Source organism: Gambusia affinis, linkage group LG13 (genome assembly GCF_019740435.1).
Source record: "Gambusia affinis linkage group LG13, SWU_Gaff_1.0, whole genome shotgun sequence".
In the NCBI taxonomy this organism is placed as follows: domain Eukaryota; kingdom Metazoa; phylum Chordata; class Actinopteri; order Cyprinodontiformes; family Poeciliidae; genus Gambusia; species Gambusia affinis.
Window position 1 is genome coordinate 17,078,445 of NC_057880.1, and position 20,839 is coordinate 17,099,283.

At 37.8% G+C, this 20,839-nt stretch overlaps 2 protein-coding genes across 3 annotated transcripts in view; one reads left to right on the forward strand and one right to left on the reverse strand.

Moving 5' to 3' along the window:
- Positions 1–159: 159 nt before the first annotated feature.
- On the forward strand, positions 160–3,812 carry LOC122842422 (5-hydroxytryptamine receptor 1D). Its single transcript, XM_044136255.1, has 3 exons — positions 160–389; positions 2,168–2,328; positions 2,416–3,812. Exons 1-3 carry the CDS (start codon positions 242–244, stop codon positions 3,700–3,702), a joined length of 1,596 nt encoding a protein of 531 aa, XP_043992190.1. The 5' UTR covers positions 160–241; the 3' UTR covers positions 3,703–3,812.
- A 911-nt stretch (positions 3,813–4,723) lies between these two features.
- The window catches only part of slc35f3b (solute carrier family 35 member F3b), a 51,415-nt gene continuing 35,299 nt past the window's right edge, over positions 4,724–20,839 (reverse strand). For both annotated transcript variants that reach the window (XM_044136720.1, XM_044136721.1), the window contains 6 exons: positions 17,465–17,804; positions 14,161–14,380; positions 10,148–10,273; positions 8,569–8,761; positions 8,385–8,474; positions 4,724–7,486 (listed from right to left, as the gene is read on the reverse strand). In XM_044136720.1, coding sequence (XP_043992655.1) covers positions 7,245–7,486; positions 8,385–8,474; positions 8,569–8,761; positions 10,148–10,273; positions 14,161–14,380; positions 17,465–17,804 — 1,211 coding nt within the window. In that variant the 3' untranslated portion in view covers positions 4,724–7,244. The remainder of the gene's footprint in view (positions 7,487–8,384; positions 8,475–8,568; positions 8,762–10,147; positions 10,274–14,160; positions 14,381–17,464; positions 17,805–20,839) is intronic.

Sequence of the window (20,839 nt, forward strand, 5' to 3'; positions counted from 1 at the left end):
ACTAATTATTAAGAAAAAAACATTAAGAACTAAAACCTTAAAAGGGTTAAAGAGTACAGCCATGTTTGCATGTGTGTATTCTCCTCCCCCTCGCATAAAAAAACTGTCTGCTTTACCTGGAGACGGTCATTAGCTCAAGCGGATATGGGTCACAAGAGACAGCAATCACTTGCTTTTTCAAAGATATAATGCTTATCATTTCTTCAACATGTAAACACGACAGTTCTATAGTTACAGTAGTATGGATGATCAGGATGGCTTCAGGTCGCCTCTGCAGGCTGCGGGGATCAACGCAAGCCAAACAGAAGAGACGGAGGGCGGGTTGTCCAAGCAGACCCGGCTGCTGCTGGAGGCTCTTCTGGTGCTCATGTGTTTGGGAGCTATCATAGGTACGACACTGACCTGTGGAAACCTAACTTTGTTTATAATACTTAAATATTGCTTACATCTTTATTTTTATACAGTTATGTTTTGTTTTTTTCTGTAGAAAATTTAATTTGAGAATACTTAAGTTACAGTTTTACTTCTATTGCTGTAGAGAAGATAACATGTTAATATTTGATCATTTTGCTCCAAGATATTTTAGGAAATATAACATTAAAATTGTGCCTGAAATATTGAAGCTCTTGCTTTTTATGATTTTTACCATGATTTTTTTGGATCTCGTTCAGTAATAAGAAAAAGTCACAACTTCAAACATAAGTTACAATGAGAGTTTAGTGTCAATAGACTCAAAATATCAGTGCCTAATACATGAGGGTTTGTGAACGCATGAGTCTTTTAGTAAAGTTCACCTTGTAGGATGTTTTGATCTTTCTGTGTATTTTCTTTTATTAATGTCGATGATTTTAGCCAAAATTGTTAGTGAGTCCATCCTCTGGACGAGAGGCAACCCCACATGAGTGGTTTCTGGACGCATTTTCTTATCTAGACCGTCCTCTGTCAAGGTGTCCCAAATATTGTGATGGAAACTTTAAGTGACTTCCTGCAGAATGTTAGTCTGTCCTGAATGTTGTTCAGATAGAAAAGTGGTTTCTTTTTATCCCTTTCTGAAACTAGGCCAGTGCCTTTATGTGTGTGTAGAAATGATTACACTATTTCTAGAGCAAGCTTGTCACTGGTGGAAAATTAACTCCTCATTTAAATCCTCTCTAGGAGGTTCCCCCCCCCCACCTGTTAGACTTCTTGGGAACCCTAATACTACCAACAAAGCAAATGAACTTCTCTCCTTGAAGTTACTGCCTAAATAGTTGATTTGGGTTCAATCTTACTGGCACCAATAATCTTACCTGTGAGGCTCTTTTGATGCAAAGTAATAGTGACAGCATCTATTTTCTTAGATGTAATGAATGACAAATGCAAAATAAATTTTTTACACCTCCTCCCTTTTAAGGCAACCATTCTGCCCATCTGATTTCATCTGATTTCATCTGGTTGACAGAGTGATATCAGCTGGCCTGTATTTATTAACACCTGCAGCTTGTTAATAATAATTCATTGTTACCAGGTCAGAAACACATTCCAAGTTATCTGTAATGAACTATCCATAACTTTGAAATAATTAAATTTTTCATTACAACCTACGCTTAAGTTGTGTGTGAAAATGTGACACTATGTCTGACTTTTTTAAAATTTCTTTTAGCAAACTGTTGGTGCAGAACAGGAAGAGAAAATAGATTAAATTTTGAAAGTGTATCTAACTTAAGAACATTATCATTTCTCAAAACACTAACCATAAGATTTAAAAAGAACAAAATGCTCCTACTTTTTTTATTTTGTAATTTTATAAATGGAAAAAAAAATGTCTTAGGAATTCTAGCATTTTTGTTTTTATGATGATTTAATAAACCCTTTCCATCTAGGAATAAAATGGGTTAGTTCATAAGTCTTTTTGCCACTGTAATAAAAAAAGATTCTGTATCTCTGAAATATCATGTAATTCAGATATGAATATCCAAAATACATGAGATCCATTTTTTTTTTTTTTTTTGCTTGTTTGTTTTTTACCAAAGAGGCAGAATTGTGCTTCCACGGTTTGGGATGATTTCTAAACTGGCTGGTTAAGTCCATTAACCAGCCAATGGACTTTAACCATTGGCTGGTTAAAGTCCAGCCAATGTGACCTCTGACCTCAGGGTTTGAATCTCTACGATGTGTTTTTGTGCAGGCAATGTTCTTGTCATCATTATTGTGGCAGCTACCAAGACCCTCCATGCAGTGACGTCTATCCTGATCCTGAACCTGGCCGTCAGTGACCTCCTGGTAGGCATTGGAGTCATGCCTTTTGTTGCTATGTCCATCATGAACCCAGGATGGGTGTGTTGTCCTGTAAGCATATTCTGTCCTGTCGCATTATGTTTTTTGTTTAGGTGACCTTTAGTGTCTTTGATCCATTAACTATGTCTCCTCTGCCAGGTTCTCTGTCTATATGTTGGGTACTCCTCCACTGTGTACTGCACAGCTTCTGTGCTCACACTGACTGCTATTGCTCTGGACCGCTACTACTCCATCATGGACTGCCTGCGCTACAGTTCCCGCTGCACCCTGTGGAAGACTTTTGCTGTGGTCCTGTGGATCTGGCTTCAGGCTCTGGTCATCTGCAGCCCTCCTCTGCTGGGCTGGAGCTCTGTCAGCTATGTGGTCCCCATGTATAACTGTGCAATCACCTGGGCCAGCACTGTCAGCTACACAGCCTTCATGGCTGCTCTGATCTATCTCATGCCTGCAGTGGTGATTCTCTTCTGCTATGTGAACATAATCAGGGTGGCACGCAGGCACGCACGTAGGATTCACTCCCTACACGACTCCATCCAGCGCAGCAGGTCCCCCTCTTGTCCAGGGGATTCATCCCAACAGAACTGCGGGAACCTCCATAGACCCTGGAGTGTTAAATGTCACAAGAACAATGAATTTGAATCTCAAACCAATAAACAGGGAGAGAATATCAGCCAGGTTGTTCAGGAAGCTCCAAAACAGCAGGGAAACAAAGTGAGGGGTTTGTTTTCCATCCTGGCTCAGAAAAACTCACAGCCACCCGAGCCAAACCACCAGCAGCCGCATCATGGAGCGCTGCGCCTCATCCTGATCATCTCCGCTTTCCTCCTCTGCTGGACACCCTACATCTGTGTGTCTCTGGTTCAGGCCACAGAAACTGCCATTACAGGCCAGTCCACCCTCGTGCCAGACTCTGCCATCACCTTCTCCTACTGGCTGATGTTGCTCAACTCTGACATCAATCCTTTGTTGTATGCTCTGCTTAGCCAGCGCTTCCAGATTGCTCTTCAGGGACTCTGGCACAGAATTAGAGCTCATCTGTGCAGCTTGTTTAGCACAGAATGGGAGGTCAGAGGAGATGGGGATGACGTCAGAATTACTGACCCAGGCACGTTGACCACAGCCCATCCCAGTACACATGCCAGCACAGAGAGTTTGAACTGTGACAACTCAAACTTCTCCTCGTCTGTTTTCACTGTTAGCACCGACTTCAAAAGCCACTCTGAGGTGTATCTTTGTAACGTGTACCACCATGAAAACACGCCCTCTGTGTTCCAGGAGGCTGATAGTGAGAAGACACACAATCTGCAGGTCCCTTCTCGTCCTCAAGAGGGCAGCAGACTTCCGTTCTCCGCTCTAACTAAGGAGCGGCAGGCCACTTTTTTCTATGGCCAGATCACAGTGACAGTGGAGCATGATGTCTGTTAGTTATTTACTGTTGATTCTTAATAAATTGGAATAATATTGAAAAGGTCATTTGTTTCAGTAGTTCAGTTCCAAAAGACCTATTGAGGCATTAAAACATTTCTAAATTAAAATCTGTTTAGTATATAAATCCCCAAACTCAGTTTCTCTGAAAATATGTTTCTAAAGACAAAAAGAAAGGAATTTTTAATATTGAAACGACTTTGTACTGAAAAGTCTATTCATGTACTTTGTATTAAATACACTCAGAGCTTGGTTTTGGTTCCTTTTCTATAAATTACTGCATCATTGCAGTGTGGAAGGGAGGTGATCTGCTGTAAGGGCTTAAAGAAAACCAAGTTACTTGGTTAATAACAGCCTTCAGTTTATCTGCATCAGTCTTACTCTTGACAACAAACTATGGGGTTTAGGTTGCTTGCCAAATTGCCAATTAAGCAGGAATACCACGTTCATTAAACCAGATGTTGGTACTTTTAGCAGTGTTTGCAGCATAGAGTTTATCAGCAGAGGAAATTCTGAGGTGCTCTAACATTACCTGGTAGAGGACTAGACTAACTTTGAACTTGATTAAAGAAAAAAAACAACAACAGTGAACCAACAGATGACAGTTCCTCCATTCATTACTGACTGTGATAACTTCACACTGCAACATAGACTGTGTGTTTCTCCACCCTTGCCATGATTTGGACTGGGATTTCCTAAGGAGCTGATAAACTTAAATTCAGAAATGAAAACAAGAAATACAGAAGTTGTATGAAGGATGAATTTAGTCTTTCGAGACAATCGACTTTGTTTTCTAATCCTCTGAAGAATGAGGTTACGCTTGTGCATGCAAGCTGTGAAGAGGCAGCTTCTTGTTGTGTACCCTCCTTATGATGGGATTCAATGACTGTCTGCTGCACAACTGCAAAGTCAGTAGTCTTTCCCATGATTGTGTTGGCAACAACATGGAGAGAACATGACAGTTCTGTATTAAAAATGACTTTTTTCTGATTTTCTTAGAAACTGTATTTTGGGTCTTTATTTCAGCCATAATCATCAAAGCAAGGAGAAATAACTGCTGGAAATGGATTAGTCCGTGTGCATTTAATCTGTAAAATACAAAAAATTTGTTTTACTTTTGAGTGAATAAGTTAATTAGATATTACATCTTTCAGAATTATCACTAGCAACTGATGTTGCAGACTTGTATTTCTCCTATCAATTACTTTATTGGGGAAAAAAACAAACTAAAAATAATCATTGTAGATACGATGCAAATATGGTAAGTCAAAATATATTTTTTTTGCTTTTACGATAAATATACCTTTTTACCTTAATTGTTGAACCACAACAGAAAGCTATGGAAGAACAAACCTTGTCAAGGAAACTTATCAAAAACAAATCTTTTTATATCTTACGTCATGTGATTACACTTGAAGACACTCAGTAGCAGATCTAACAAATCCATCATTTATTCACGCTCTAAATATTTCTTCCTCAGACGTGATATAGCCATATGTTGCATCATCTTAGTGTAAAAATCATTCCTTACAAAGGTTTACATTTAAGTCTTGCGTTAATTCCAGAGGAATACAATATAATTATTTATTGCCATAGAAAATGACAATGGGAAACAGTGCTAAATGTACTGTATTGCAAAAAATAAAATAAAAAAAATGCAGTGAAGTGGACATTTCAGCTGGTATGTGCATGCTCGTTCTGTGGTTTTCAGTCATCAGATTTTTTTTTCTCCTACAGGTCCTTGAAGTGAGTCAGCAACTGAATGCAAAAAGCGATATAAAAAGTCTTCTGCAATACATCAAGAAATTGTCCCCCCACAAAAAAAAAAGCAATAACTCATCCAGATGAGGACAAGGAGAGTCATAATAAAGTGTATCTCTCTGCAGCAGTCTGGTAGCACTGTATTAGCAGCTCGTAGTGAGCGTGTGTAGTGTGATATTCATACATTCACAACAAGGCAGAGTTCAGGTGTGTCGCTTCACAAGGCGAGGGCCTCACTCGCTCTCCTGTTTACCTTTTCCTAAAAGATGCGAATGTTTGAAATATGATCATTGAAAATAGATCAAATGATATATTTTACTTTTGTATAGAAGCTGGAGAAAATCCACGCCATGTTTTATAAACTCTCTCCTAAAGTCACAGTGAGATAGATTTTTACCATCTGTTGTTTTCTCCAGAAATAAAACTGCTGTAGCTCTATAGGATAGCCTAAAAGTCTAAAAGGTGTAATGTGTTATATTAAGAAGCTCGGGGATTGCCTTTATTCATGTTCAGATTTAATAACTGGTTAGTTTTCATTTTGGCTGCTGGTTTTGAAGTAAGCTTTTAACCAAACCCATTGTCTGGGTTTCTTGAAGCACATATATATTTAGCAACCAAACTTTGTGTATCTCATGCACTGAATGAGAATGTACTGGTTTAAATACAGTCCCTTGTGGAGGTATTCTTATTTCTAGAATCTTTCCACATTTTGTCAAATTCTAACCACAATATATTTTATTGGGATTTTATGTTATAGATAAAAATAAAATAGCACATTATTGGTAGGTGAAGGGAAAAAGATACACTGCTGGCAGAAACACTTTGCATCACCTCTGACACACAATTCCCATAATCTGAAGGGCCATGGGAATGTAAGGGCCAGGGATCACTCATTATGACTGAGTTTGGTTATACTGGAAAGACTTAGTATTGTAGAGTATTGAATCAGGGAGTGTCAGAAAACAAATGAACCCCTTTCTTCTTAGATTTAATTGAAAATCACATATTTTCCTTTCACTTTACAACTACGGACCACTTTGTATTGATCTATCTCATTAGATTGTAAAAACACAGTGAGTTTTATGGTTATAACTTGGCAAAATGTGGAAAAAATTCGAATTTTTTTCAAGACACTTTCATGTTGGCCATATTGAGATGTGAGCAATGATTGTGGAAGATTAGCCCCATGAAAGCCCAGACCCACAGGATGGAGGTTAAAAGTAGCTCTTCTGTTCTAATCCAAAAGAAAGGAGTTTTGAAAAGATGTGTTTTTAGCGCCGATTGATCCTCAGATGATCAGACAGATCTCCTCACAACAAATGAGCCTATTAGTCCACAGCTCCCAGGGCATTCCAAGTGTGAAATATAGCTATGTACAGTACAGAAAAGGCAGGAAGGGGTTTCTTTTGTTCTCAGGCATTTTTCTTTGGATGAAAATGTGAGTAAATGCGAACCTGTCGTGTTTCTTTTTCTGTTTTTGTAACTGGAATTGATCAGGCAAGCTGGCAAGTCTTTAAGGGATATGATGAATAATTAGAAGAATTTAAAGGTTCTGCAAGAGTGAGACTTTAGTCATAGTTGATACCATTTTTAAGTAATAAAAAAAGATGAGAATGTGTTTAATTCCTATGCATTCTGAGGCTCTGGTATCTCTCTCCCTTTGTTGAATTGTCTGATCATAACACAGTCTAAACCTATGGTAGCTTTGCAAAACACAATGTAGGCCACTAGCCACTAGCCAGATAAGATGTGTTAATGTTCCCCGTTTAGTTATAATGGAGTCAACGTGCATATGTTGACAGGGAGGTCCTGCCTCTCCCTCTCCAGTTGAGGCCTGCGTTGGCGCCCGTCTCCCCGGCAACCTCGGCAGGATCGTCCCGTTTACGCAACTTTGTAGTGAGCCGGATGATACACTGGTCCCAGTCCTCTGGCAGCAGCAGCATGAGGAATCCCAGGCAGATGATGAACACAGCAATCAGGCGCACTGTGTTGAAATTGATGTCACAGGTGTAGAAGTCAACCACTGGGAAATCAAACCAGAATGTGTTAATACAGGACTATAAGCAGGTATTTGTGTCAACTTCCACAAGTGTCTTCTGTTTGTTCTTTTTTTTTGCCTTCAAAATGTTAATATCAAGCAAAAATAAGTAAATATACAATTCAGTTTTGAAATGTTGATTTCTTGCATTAAGAGAAAAATATATCCAAAACAACTCAGCCCTTTGTGAAAATGTGACTGTCCACAGAAAAACAAACAAACAAGCAAAAAAATAAGCTTTGAACACCAGTCCACTGTGGTTGAATTACAACAGTTCTAAAGACTGGACCAAAATTCCTCCACACGGATGCAAATTTTTTTTACTGTTTTATGGCAGTTTTGTTGTGTTTCCTAAGACAGTCTTTTTAATACTGATCTGAAACAATAAATGTGCCAAAAAATGCAAAACAGAAGAAATCTTTAAGGGTTCAGTTACCTTTTTAAATTTCTAAAAATAATGTGTGCAAACGATCCACACATGGACATTTTGATTCTTGCAAATTAACGGCATGTCTTTGTTATAATGTTTTTGAATAAACCTTATGTGGAAAAAAATAAGGAAAATGTTAGTCATACCAATTGCTAACTCCCTGCTGCAACAAGACGAGGACACTGCATTAGGTACTACGTACTACTGTAGTACCTAATTGGTCCATTAAGCAGAGTCTTTCAACGCCTGTTTTAATATTTCTTTAGTGAAAGGTGTGGCACAAGTGTATCAATAAAATCAGTAAATGTTAATTAACAGCTACACATGTATATAAACATATCACTGGCACTTAAACTGACTTTAAGAGTATATTTATTAATTCCAAACCCACAAAATTTTAAATTGTAATCAAATCTGAAGATTCAGGACTGGATGAAAGGTTGAGACACTTACTGGCATTCACAGGGACACTTAGGACAATGCCAAGGGAAATTAATGTTGGGTATGTTATTGCAATGCCGAAGTTCACCAGGATGTTGAAAGCTGTTGAGAGAAAACATATTACAAATATGTTACGCATTGAGAATGTGAAGGAGAACTCTTGGTTTTGTATGAAAATCTCATATTTGTCTTATACCAAAAAGCAATGCTGCGACTCCACAGAGGTAGGCCCAGGGGATATCTGCAGGCGAGCCAGTGTACTCCACATGAGTAAAATACAGGATTACTGGCACAAAACTGATGAAAACAAAGTTGGCGCTTCCGACAATGCTCAGGAAGAGTGCAGCCTCTCCAAATTTGGCACTACCCAGGACCATCTTGAAGAGCACCTGAGGATACATAAGAGGGGAAATGTGTTTGGAAAAAAACCCAAAAAAACTCTCCCACTTTATAGAGCTGAAGGGTATTACAGAGGGTTTGCCTGCCAGCTACCTGCCATGTTATGGCTGTTGCTTTGTATCACATTAGAACACAAAGACAGTAGGGTGCACTGTAAGAAAATTCACTGTAGAATTTACAGTGACTTACTGGCAGCAGGGTTGCCAGCCAGTTACTGTAATTTACGGTAAAGAAATTACAGTAACGTTACAGTAACCTTACTGTAATTCTTTTTTACGGTATCCTTACTGTAAAAAAAATGTAGCCTTACTTTCACTTTTACTGTGATTTTATTGCAGGTTTGCTGTAATTTTATTACAATCTTATTGTAATTTGATTAGTTTAACTGTAATTTCTTTAAAGTAGCACAGTAATTATATAACATGGTTACTATGATTTCATCACATTTTTATCACAATAAAATTACAGTAGTCTTGTAGAACAATTACAAAAAAGTTGTCATTTCACTGTAGTTTATGAAACTGCATACTTTGCTAGATTTTAAAAGTTTAAATGTGAACTTGCAACTTCATTTACCAAACTCTCAACTCCCTAGTAAAAAAAATATACGTGTATGTTTTAAAACTGCTTTATTTTGTTGTCAATTTAACACTAACAAACTGAAGCAAAACAAAATATACGTGTATGTTTTAAAAATGCTTTATTTTGTTGTCAATTTAACACTAACAAACTGAAGCAAAACAAAATATAGCATTTTGCAAGTCAAAATATCTCACTTTGCCCCTTCCTCTTCGCATAATCTCTGTCCATTGTCATTTCTTATGCCCTCTACAGCTCATCACCCACAGATTTTGTGTGTGGTTAAAAATACATTTAGGTCCTCATCCGGCCTTGTGGCCGGTGGCTAAAAGAAATGGGTCTCTGTGTCATGTAATATTTATACCCCAAGGAAAGAGTCAAGACTAATTACAGGTTTCCAAGCTCATGTTGAATTGAAAAAAGTAGGGCAAGATTAGAAACAATTCTTCAGTTCTGTTCATTTTTTAGACTTTGTCATCATGGGTATCAATAATTGTGCCAGTGTTGCTTTTATTAAAAGATATTAATAACATGAATCACCCCCCCCCCCCCCCCAATGAATGAACTACATTTGGATTTTTCTAAATTTCTGTAAAATGTCGTTACTGCAATAAAGAATGAGGCTTTTACACTATAATCTTTTCCTCTCTTCTGCCACCTAAGAAGGATTTCATAAATAAGCCAGATGAAATATGCAAAGCCATTTTGAATGTTTGCTCCCTTGAGGCCAAATATATCAATAAAAAGCCTTTAGACTCATTGATTCTGAGCTTTGATTGAATGAAAACAGAGTCTACCTTGTAGAGCGCTGACATTGAAGCAGATGCCACGACCAGAGTGATGCCGATGACTGAGTGGCTGTGAAACCCATCAGCATAGGTCATCATGACAATGCCTGCTATGGCCAAGATAGCTGCTACTATCTGTGGAGAGACAAAGCAGCAGTGAGTTATGGATGGGCGACACATTATCTAGTTTAGTAATTATGATAATTAATATTTTATTGCAGTTTGGGGCCCCAGTAGGTTTCACCTGCTCTTTAAATGAGAATGCCCCACAAGGGTATACAAAATATCTAATAAGGCTTGAGTTGCGGTTTGTTTGCAGAAGGCATCTGATTTTTGATTCACATTCTTCTAAATCCTAACAGTCACGCTTCACGCTTTGGGTTCAGAGTGCAAGAGCTTTCAGTACACAAGCAGCAGCTTCTATAGTGCTGACATTGATTTCCATTGCGCTGCCATCGTGATTACAAACCAAACACGCCACCATGATCCAGCAGTCCCCCCACACTTCTCCCACTCTCTGCCTTTATGATTAACATGCCTCCAAGATGACACCAGATCATCTGTTTCATCCCGCTCGCAGTCAGCCTGGATGTACCCAAATAAGCATCACTCATTTGTGTCTGTCACATGTTTTGTTTTCTTCCTAGAATTGTACAAAAAGCAGGAATCGGCGCTGGGCTCACGGTGGAGCCCAGCTGAGTGGATTAGCTCTTGCGTTAAGAAGGTGTCAAGAAGATAAATGAGCCGTGTGTTTTTGCTTGGCCTTAGCACCGAGGCACTTTTTTTCTTCTTTTGGCAAAATTGCTCTTTCCGCACTGCAGGCTGCCTGTCAGTCACAGCAGTACGTTTCATTTTAGTGAACGCCAGTTTGCCTGCCGGATCAGCAACAACGAAAGATGTTTCAGCACAAGCGTTTTGTCAGAAGCTCAAAAAAAGCAAGACTTTACCTTTACTGGCACAAACAGTGTTGGATATGGCTACATATGACAGTAATTTGCAAGAGTATTTATATTCCTCGAACTCTAGAGTTACAAACACAAACTAATGTGTGTTAACAGCAGTTTATCTGACAGACCAACACAAGTTAGACCAAAATTGCAAAGTGAATAAATTTTTCACGTTGTACTTTTCAAATTAATTTAGAAATAAAGTTTTAAAAGTTTAGAATGCCTGGAGTTGTATGGAAGCACAGTTGTCAGCTTTTTTGCCTTACAGGACGAAGGTCCTGGGTTCAAATCTCATTTGTTCACACTGTAATTTAGCTAAGGCAACTAATATTATTAGTTACTATAATCTGAGCTAGTGAGAGCAAGTAGATATTAAACTGAAAGGGCCCCAGGAGTGAACCATGGGGTAATCCTCATTTGTGACTTCTGTCGGCTTGAAAAGTGACTTTTAGACACAAAGAAGTTGGATTTCTATACACCTGTCAGGTCTCCAAAGAAAACTTTGGAAGAATTCACAAGAGGATCCTAATAAAGTGAGGTTGGGTGCCAAAAGACAGCGTCATCATCAGACAAGATGGAGAGACTCTCCAGGCTTCTTAGAAGCTGTTTATTTTCTCAGAACCAGCTTGGGCCTTTGTTCCAGGTTCATTCAAGTCTCTCTGGGCAGAAGGTTTTAGAATGTTTACTTATTCCTCTGGTAGGAAAATGTATTTTCCTATTATCTGCTCATCGGTGTGACTAAGCTCTCACCCACACAGAAGAAAGTGTTTTTACTTTATCTACATTAGATAACTGTTGGGAAAAACTGATTCTGTTATTCTTTCAAAAGGTTTTGTTTAAATCCTCAGAGGACAGGGAATTCATAACATGCCGGATACAAATACTACAGTCTGGAAGAGTGTATTTCTTCAAGGTCTGAGTTCTGTACTTTGTCAAAAAGAGAAACATAGGTATTACCCTCACAGGAAAGAACTAATACATTTGAGGAGAAAGTACATTTTTAAAAGATGTTTCAAACATTTTATCAGGACAAAAGCACAATGATAGCATTCAGGCAATCTCAACATTATTAGTACAATCTAATGTTGCACAAAATGCCTTGGAGTGGGAAGGAATCTTTTATCAGTTTTGGTCAGAACAGTAAGGTGCATTTGTGCATTTCAATTTCAGCTTTTGAGTGAATTTCTTAACACTTCCTTTGAACACTTTTGCAAGTTACTGTGTAAGCGAACAATGAACAAACTCAGCCTTATAAGACATAAACCCAAACACAACTCACATAATAGGTTCCCATAAATTCTTCATAGTGATTCCACTGATGCCACAAAAGAAGGTAACGGACTACTATCATGTCTTTAGGGACACAATAACACTAATATATCGCTAACATCTGTTCAACAAAGCCATTTTAGCATACTCCATCTTTCTCTTTCTTCTGTGACAAACCCATTGTAGATCCCCTGCATTGCTGCAGACTTTTCACACAATGCAGTCCTCACCACCAAGGAGCAGAGCGAGAGGATGTACAAGAGGCAGTCAAGCAGCATTCTTACGGTTGCCTTACTGACGCTTTTTATTACAAATAATGGCAGTAGGGAGTGGGGGAACGCATGAGAGAATGATAGGGTGGTTTGTCAGGGTTTGAAAAAAATTTAAATAAGGGCAATGCTTTCTGCAGAGTCCGTAACGTCTGCAGAGGTGAGTGGTTTAGAAACTACAGTGGGAAAAGAGAAGGGCACGCTTCACTCTCCAACCATTACTTTTCTGCTTGTCTCTTCTTGTCCAGGCAAGACAAGATTAAATTAGACAGGATCATCGTGACTGAACATGCTGTCATTCTACTCTCTAGTACTGTTTATTTAACTCATACAACCAAGTAAGAACCTTAAGAGTTATTTGCTTAATTGGAGGCAACATTTTAACTTATCACTGACCATTAGAGCTAAGATAAAATGTGTCCCATTTATATTGTACAAAAGCTTAGAGAGGGACAAATAGAACCTGATCGTCAATTGAAGGTCATCCAATTGTCCTCTATTGCCTTTACGGAGAGGACAATCGGATGACCTCCGTTGTCCTCTAAATAAATGTAAATGAAACAAAAACATAGCGAGGCTAAACTCCCTTTCTCTGCAGTCGTTTGCTGCAGTCCCAGAGCTTTAAAAATGGCTTTATAAACCTTTTCATACTGACAAATGTCAATAACTTTTGTTTCTCATCTGTTAATAATTTTTCTTTTAGATCGAGACATGACGTGTTGCTTTCTGAGATCTTCATTCTTCCTACTCCATGTTGTCAGACAGGTAAGTCAATTACAATTCAGACAGTAAACAGGATTTGGTTAGGCTGATGAAATTGAACCAAAAACATCTGGTTTATCTATTAAATGTTTTACGCAGAGCCATATTGGTTTGGAGATCGTTTTTCTCTTTATAAATGAAATAATCATTTAAAAACTGCTTTTTATATTTACTCTAGTTACCTTTATTATTACAGTTTGCTTGATAATTTGACTACTTAGCTGTGACAAATAAAACAGAAGAAATTTGTAAAATATTTTCCACAGCACTGTTAGCCTGAAGCATGAAGATGTGAAGAAGGAGAAGAGAGGAGTTGCAATTTTTTATGCTGTGATGGAATTCCATGTCTCTTCTCTAAGCATCATGAAATAGATTTAATCTAGAAGAACATGTTTGTCTATGATAACCATAAATAAGATAAACCAATTGCTTTCTCTATTTTTGACTACACGTCATGATTTGATCTTAGTACAAATCCGTGAAAAACATTATTTTGCAAGATAAAAGCCAGGAAACACTAAATTAAAAGATTAGGATCACTTGACTCAGTAGATTCCAAGAGACAAAGGATTTACCCATAGATGCTGATGTAAAAATAGCTCAAGCATTTTTGGGAATTCTGTGAGTCACTTCTTACATCAAAGTGTCACTTTTATGCCAAAAAAAAAAAAAAAACTTTAAAAAGGATGAAATGCTGCAGCTTCTTTTGTCAGTCATCTCCTGATACAAATATGTTTTCTCTTGTGATTTGATACAGCAAATCAAATACACTCACCCTAACCCCCATGAAGCGGTCTCTGAGCACAATCCAGGACAGCAGAAAGACGAAGGCTTTGTTACAGCAGAAAAGTGCAGAAACATCTGTTGTGTTGATCTTCCTGAGGGCCTGCAGGTACAGGTAGTTGGTGAGGATCCACAGCAGGCCAAAGGGAGCGACCTTGGTGAAGAACACCTTGGGGGTCAGGCCCTCGTCCCCGAAAAACCTGCAGCACTCCCTGTGTAGAAATGCAAAATGTAGAGCACTGTAGTACTACTTTGGAACTGAGGTTAAGATTTATTCAAATGAAAAAATTTGTCTCATCACACTGTAGCCTAAAAACTTATCTGTAATGAGTGTGCATAGCAATTCCCACCTCAGCAGTTTGATCAAACAGATTTTTGTCCCACATCATACTGTGTAAGGGAGAAATGAGTAAACATTTAGAAATACAATAAGATCTGCCAAAAAGCCACAAAGCGATTAATTTTCTCCTGTCACTGTGAATAAATTGGAAGAATTTTGTGACTCAACCCCCAACGTAGTGAAGCCCTGTTTAAATGACTGTTGTTAAGTCATTGAAAAAGCAGAATTATAATGACACAAACATCATCTACAGCAAACATATAGTTTTTATCTAATTAGCTTTTTTGACTCTCATGACATTTAGGGCATGAATATGATCAAAGATTATTAGTGTTTTTTTTTATTATTTAATCTCAAAATAAAGAAATTTAGTCAATAACTTTGAGTTACTGTAACCCAGAACCTTACAGTTGGATTAAATTAAATTGTATTTGTGATTTTGAGTGGTCCAATCAAAGTCCAGTATAAATCCTAATAAGGATCTTTGTCAAGACTTATACAAGAATGTTTACAGCTAGTCTGAATTTGTTTTAGTTATTTTGCAAAGAAAAATTGAAAAATAAAAATAAATCAGTGTCTAGATGTTCAAAGATGGTTGAAACATACACCCAAAAACTTGTAATTGAAAATGGAGCAAAATACAAATGCAGGTCTTACTTTCTAGATTTTTATTACAAAGAGTTTGAGGCTGTACCAGTTCGTTGGACTCACATCTGTTTCCAAGTTCGCAGATATAATTGTCTAAGGAATTACCATATGTTAGTTTTAGCTACAACTAGGGCTGGATGTGCTACAAATCATTAAAAACAAATAAAAATTATTTGGATAAAAGGAAGAAGTTTCTTACCACAAAAAAGCTGTCTTTCATCATCATGTTAAGTTTTTGATAAAAAACATCTGCAGAAGTGTTTTGATGAAGGTCCAACATCTTAGCATTTCATACCAACATGAGTGAATCCTCCATATATTTATTTATTTCTCAATCAGAGGCTGAATATGCTAACCACAGACGCAGCAACTTTGAAAACTTGCAGCTCATTGATCTATAAAGGGAGATTCCAGCTAGAAAATTCTTTCAATAAAAACTGGCAAACTAGAAATTATTGGCCTGAGTTGTTGAAGAAAAGTCTGCCCTCCATCCTTCAACCTCATGGTTTGTTTTATAACATGGCATGCTGCTCTGTGGTGACTCAAAATATCCATACCTGTGGAAAGTCTTGATTCTGGCATAAACAAAATCTCTGGATTTTGATAAAAATTTATAAAAAAAATAAGGTTTGTGCCTCAAAGCTTGAGTTGCCAATGTAGAGAAAAACACTAAGCAGCAAATCAAATTATTCCTGGTACATCAAGATTTATGGAAAGGAATTTAATATGGATTCATGTTTTTGTACACATAAAATAAATATTGCTTTAACTTTTTTGCGTGGAACCAGGGCAAATCCTGTGAGGAAATAGTACCATTCCATTGTGTTCGTTTATTTGAAATGCCACAGGAATAAGTTATTGCACTGTGGACATTTCCATAAAGAAATCTAAAACAGCCTTTAATGACAATATTAAGCTCAGCATTTTTGGACTTTTCTCAAAGCGCTACATATAAAAGGATAAAATTATGAAGATGGAGTAGAGTCAGAACATGGGGATAATAGAGGAGTCTCAAAACACCTGCAGCCTCTAAGCTTCCTGGAAGCCTTTTTTTATTGTCCCCTTTTTTTCAACCTAATGTGCCTTCTGCACTTTCAATTTCTTTGCAAATTTCTGACCTCTGTGTTAGCAAATTGCAAACAGAAATGGTTGCTTCAATCAACATTTTAAAAGATTGTTAATTGGTTCATGATGAAAGTCAAAACCTGGACAGATATTAGACAACAGCAGATATTGTAGAAAAGCTGCGTATTTGCTAATTGTTCTCTGATACCTGTACACATCTAATTTAATCTTCTTTTTCAAACTGATCAACTTGTGCAATTATATCTTGATAAACACGTGCAAAACTAATTAAAACATTTCTTTCTAGTAAGTGATCGGATTTAGGGTGGGATTTCTAAAAGCATTGCAGAGTGAGACCTCATCAAATCAAAAGTCTAAATACAATTTTAATTAATCAAAATTTGGATTTAAAGATTAGATTGATTTTTATTTATTTAGCTTTGAATTGTGTTGCAGCAATAACTGTCCTACATGTCCTGCTCATAGTTCTGTTAACCTCTTACACCCTAAGCGAGCCGAGGTCACATGACAGCTGGACCCACCGGTGGGTCCGTCGGGTTCTAGAGGTTAATGGTTTGAGAAGAAAACTAAGCAGATGAAACATTTCACAGTCAGAGCAGATCAGCTCCAGTTGAGAGGTTGCATCTCAGAAGGAAGATTTACATCATAAAACTGTGTCGGACGTACAGAGCTAATGCCTCTTTAAACAAGCATCTTGATCTCTAAAGTCACCCAACTGGGAATATGGAAATGACAGATTATATTGCTAGTTGAACTACAATATGATAAAGAAGCTGGTTTATATACAGTAGAGCTGAGCTATTTCTTGTACAGAAACAGAATGGTTGTTAGTTAGCTAAACTACAAAGTTTTGCCAGAAAGCACTGGGTGAGTCGTCAAAAAAAGTGAATTCAAATGATGTGATCACCTCCATGACCAAAATCATTCATCACCTACGTATACAGACTGCTTCTACAAACATCTGGAAAATAAATCATGCTTTTCAGTGTGGTAATGTAATAGGATGTAAGCTGTAAAATACCTAAGTCAAAGCATGAAACCTCTGTAGTCAACTCAGCTATGAAGTGAAGCCTGGTGCAGTGGAATGGAAATATTTGGGCTGTAGGGGTTCAAACTTTGCTTCGGGCAAGCAGAAATTGGCACACAAGTTTTTAAATTTGGATATTATATTTACTCTTTTTTTTTTTTTTTTTTTTTGCTGACAGAGGGCAATTCTTCCAACCTCAATCTCTGCCTGGGCGTCTGCCTCTCAGGACTCTTGCACAAATGGCCGACGTAGTAGACTGGGAAGAAGAGGCAGTTCCAGGAGGTGGCGAACCAGGTGAGCGTGAAGGGGGCATCAAACTGCTTAAAGGTCAGCTTGGCCAGCTGGGTGGAACCCGCCCAGGACGAGCACACGCACATCACCATGGCGACCCCCCACAGGGCCTTCCGCACCTGCACGGCTGTTACTCTGACGCAACAGTGTAGCCTCCGCCTGCTGGTGCTAGTCTCTCCGCCAGCTGCACTGGCCGACTGTGCATCTGTGGAGCCCACCACATTCTCTCTGGTCCGGTCTTCTCCTGTGGACAGACAAAAACATAAGAGAGAAGTTAAACAATCATATGAACAATTTTAACAATTTGTAAAGGAGTGTGGAAGGAGAATGACACATGATCTCCAAAGTCTTCAGTTGCAATTGCAGCTGAAGACTTTTTTCAGGAATCCGCAGCTGGAAAGTGATGATCAGCCCCATTCTCAAGTCTTCTGGAACCTGGTTCACATTTCACTGAATTTAGTTTCATCCATCCATCCATCAGCTCAAACCATATATACCATGTGCTCCACAGATATACAGTACAGACCTAAAGTTTGGACACACCTTCTAATTGAATTGAATTAGAAGGTGTGTCCAAACTTTTGGTCTGTACTGTATATATATATATCAGGGTGAGATGCACATTTTCTAACACATTTTCAACGTGTGCCAAAAAGCTCAATCTTTGTTCCCATCTGACCAGATGATCTGCTGTATATAAAATTATATACAGGACTCCATTTCCCATAAAGAGGTTGTTGGCAGGCATTTATTTGCCCAGATTTTATTTAGGGTATTACGATGTAACATCAATGAATACATATGCATTGCATCAGCTTCCAGATGTTTATCAGCAAAATAAAAAGAAAACAATTCCTCACTTTCCTTGTACTGAACAATTATGAATTACCTTATGTTGGTATGTCACATAAAAATCACAATAAAAGGCTTTATAGTTTGTAGATAAAACTTGACAAAACGTGAAAATATGAGTTTTAAAAGGAACTTAATACAAACGGGTATAGTTATAATTACATTTGCAGTCAAAGCAAAAGAAGAAGTGTTAATTGTGTGTGCTGCACCACTTACTATTCCAGATAAGAATAGCTGCTTCTGTGGTTTATATGAACTTGAAAATAGTCAAACATCTGAGTTAAAAATATGATAATGAAGCCTGACAGGCATCAGCCAAACAGAGGACAAAAGAGGACAGATCTGATATCTAATCCAAAACCTCCTCTCCTATAGACGGTAGGGGCGGGGGTGCATGTGCATTTGTACAAGCCAACAATGGCACATGCACACACAGCACCTTTTAACTTTTCCATTTTTCCTGTCAAAAAATGTAACAGCCTCCATATGTCTTCAATAAATCCTAGTGTCTATCATCCAACACACACACATACACACACTCGACTGCTTTAGATCTGCTTATCTAGATTATTTTGTTGCATTTATCCTTTAAAACAGCTTACAGAAGAATACTATTGTGTACTATACATACTATGTATGGATGAAGAATATTATTTGTAAAGAAAAGAATATGAACAGTCAAAAATAAACAAATATTTTAGGAAGTCCTGACTGTTGAAAGAAACCACCATGGTGTGGTCAAAAGAATACTACTATCTTCTGAAGCCCTGGAGGATAGTAGTACCATATGAGTCTATAATGGGATTTCGAGGGAATTTAAAATCTGCCATCATACGGTATGAAAAAATAATCTTCAGTGAGGAATGTTCAACCCCACTGACCAGGCCTGACTGTCTAAGAGATTTCAACCTGAAAGTGGACACACAAAGACCTCTCCAAAAATCCTAAATTGTAACAAAGGACTGACTGCTCTAAGTTACAGCATAGAGCTTCATGGAGCATATCTAGGTTTTGGTACATCTCAGCAAAAAAAGTCACTTGGAGTGGGGCCAGGAGTTGCACAGCAGGGAAGCCCCTATGAACATGCTCTTGCTTTTTTTTCTTCACAATTGTGTCACATTACCCATATCAAAACCTTTTATTCAAATTCATTTTAACACATTCATGTCTGTCTTGTGGCTATCGGTCAACCATATGTCTCCAGTAACAGCAACAGAATAGTAAACAGCACACAGCAACCCAACAGCAGCTTTGTTTCAATGCAGCTTTATGATAAGATCCGTTTATCTTCTATGGCTGCCTTCCAAAAAGTTAAAAGGGAGTACGTCCCCGATAGAGTTTAAAATATGATGAGGTGCCGCAGGAGACAATAAGCTGATTCATCCCTGCTGTATGCACCTGACTGAAATACTGAACACACTTAAACAAGCTTCAGTGAGAAAACAATTATTCTAACTGTATAAATTGTATTTTGTGCTGAAATAACAGGACATTCAACTAAGCCTTTGCTTTTAGCTGGTTGTCCAGTTGGAGGCAGCTGCCACATCATGCCACATATAGAAACCACTGCAAAACATCAATAAAAAGCATCAAAGCAAATGTATCTGTTGTTGTGATAGCCTAACCTCCCTCTTAAATGTAAGTAGCCCATATTAAGCTATAAATTTACTCTGTGAGGAAAAGTATCCTGTATTGTTTATATTGTTTTAATGCTATAAATCAAGTACATGTTGGATGTGCAAAGTCTGCATAATAACCATTAGACCCTCTCTAAAGAAGTTATTTGGTAAAGAACAATAAAAATCTGGTTTGTTTTTGAGCGCAACTGTCATAAAAACAGCACATTTTTAGATTTCTAGAAGATGTCTGGCTGCAGATAACGATTATTGTAGTAGCTGATTATTTATATTATTCTGACGTTAAATCAATTGAAAATGATTAATCTAACTTTATATTACTCTTACTTTGATCAGATTCAAAACAAACTCCAGGTGGATGTAAAGCAAAGGATGAATACATTGCAAAGCACATTATCTCCACAGTTAAGTATGGTAGAGGGCCAGTGATGCTGAGGGTGTGCTCTTTTTTCAAAGGTATTAGAGGGCATGGCATCATGCTCAAAGTACAGCAATATTTTAATTAAAAACCATTTGCCACCTGCTTAAAAACTGAAAATGATTCATGATTGGATCTTTGAAAAGGATAATGATCCAAAAAGTATAAGAAGCATAAGATTAACCTTCTGCAATGGCAATCTCAGTCAACAAATATAAATCTTATTGGAAAGGTTTGAAGGTAACCAGAAGAAAAAGAAAATATCTGCATTAATCTAATCTGTGAAACCAAATGCACTTGATTTTTCCCCTTTTGTTTAAGTGCATTGCTAAGATGTTGTAAGGGAGCTGCATAAATTGTCATCCATCATGC

Coding starts and splice junctions, on each gene's coding strand:
- LOC122842422 (XM_044136255.1), top strand. CDS start 242: ATGGATGATCAGGATGGCTTCAGGTCGCCTCTGCAGGCTGCGGGGATC. Junction 390..2,167: donor GTGTTTGGGAGCTATCATAG/GTACGACACTGA, acceptor GTTTTTGTGCAG/GCAATGTTCTTGTCATCATT. Junction 2,329..2,415: donor CAGGATGGGTGTGTTGTCCT/GTAAGCATATTC, acceptor CTCCTCTGCCAG/GTTCTCTGTCTATATGTTGG.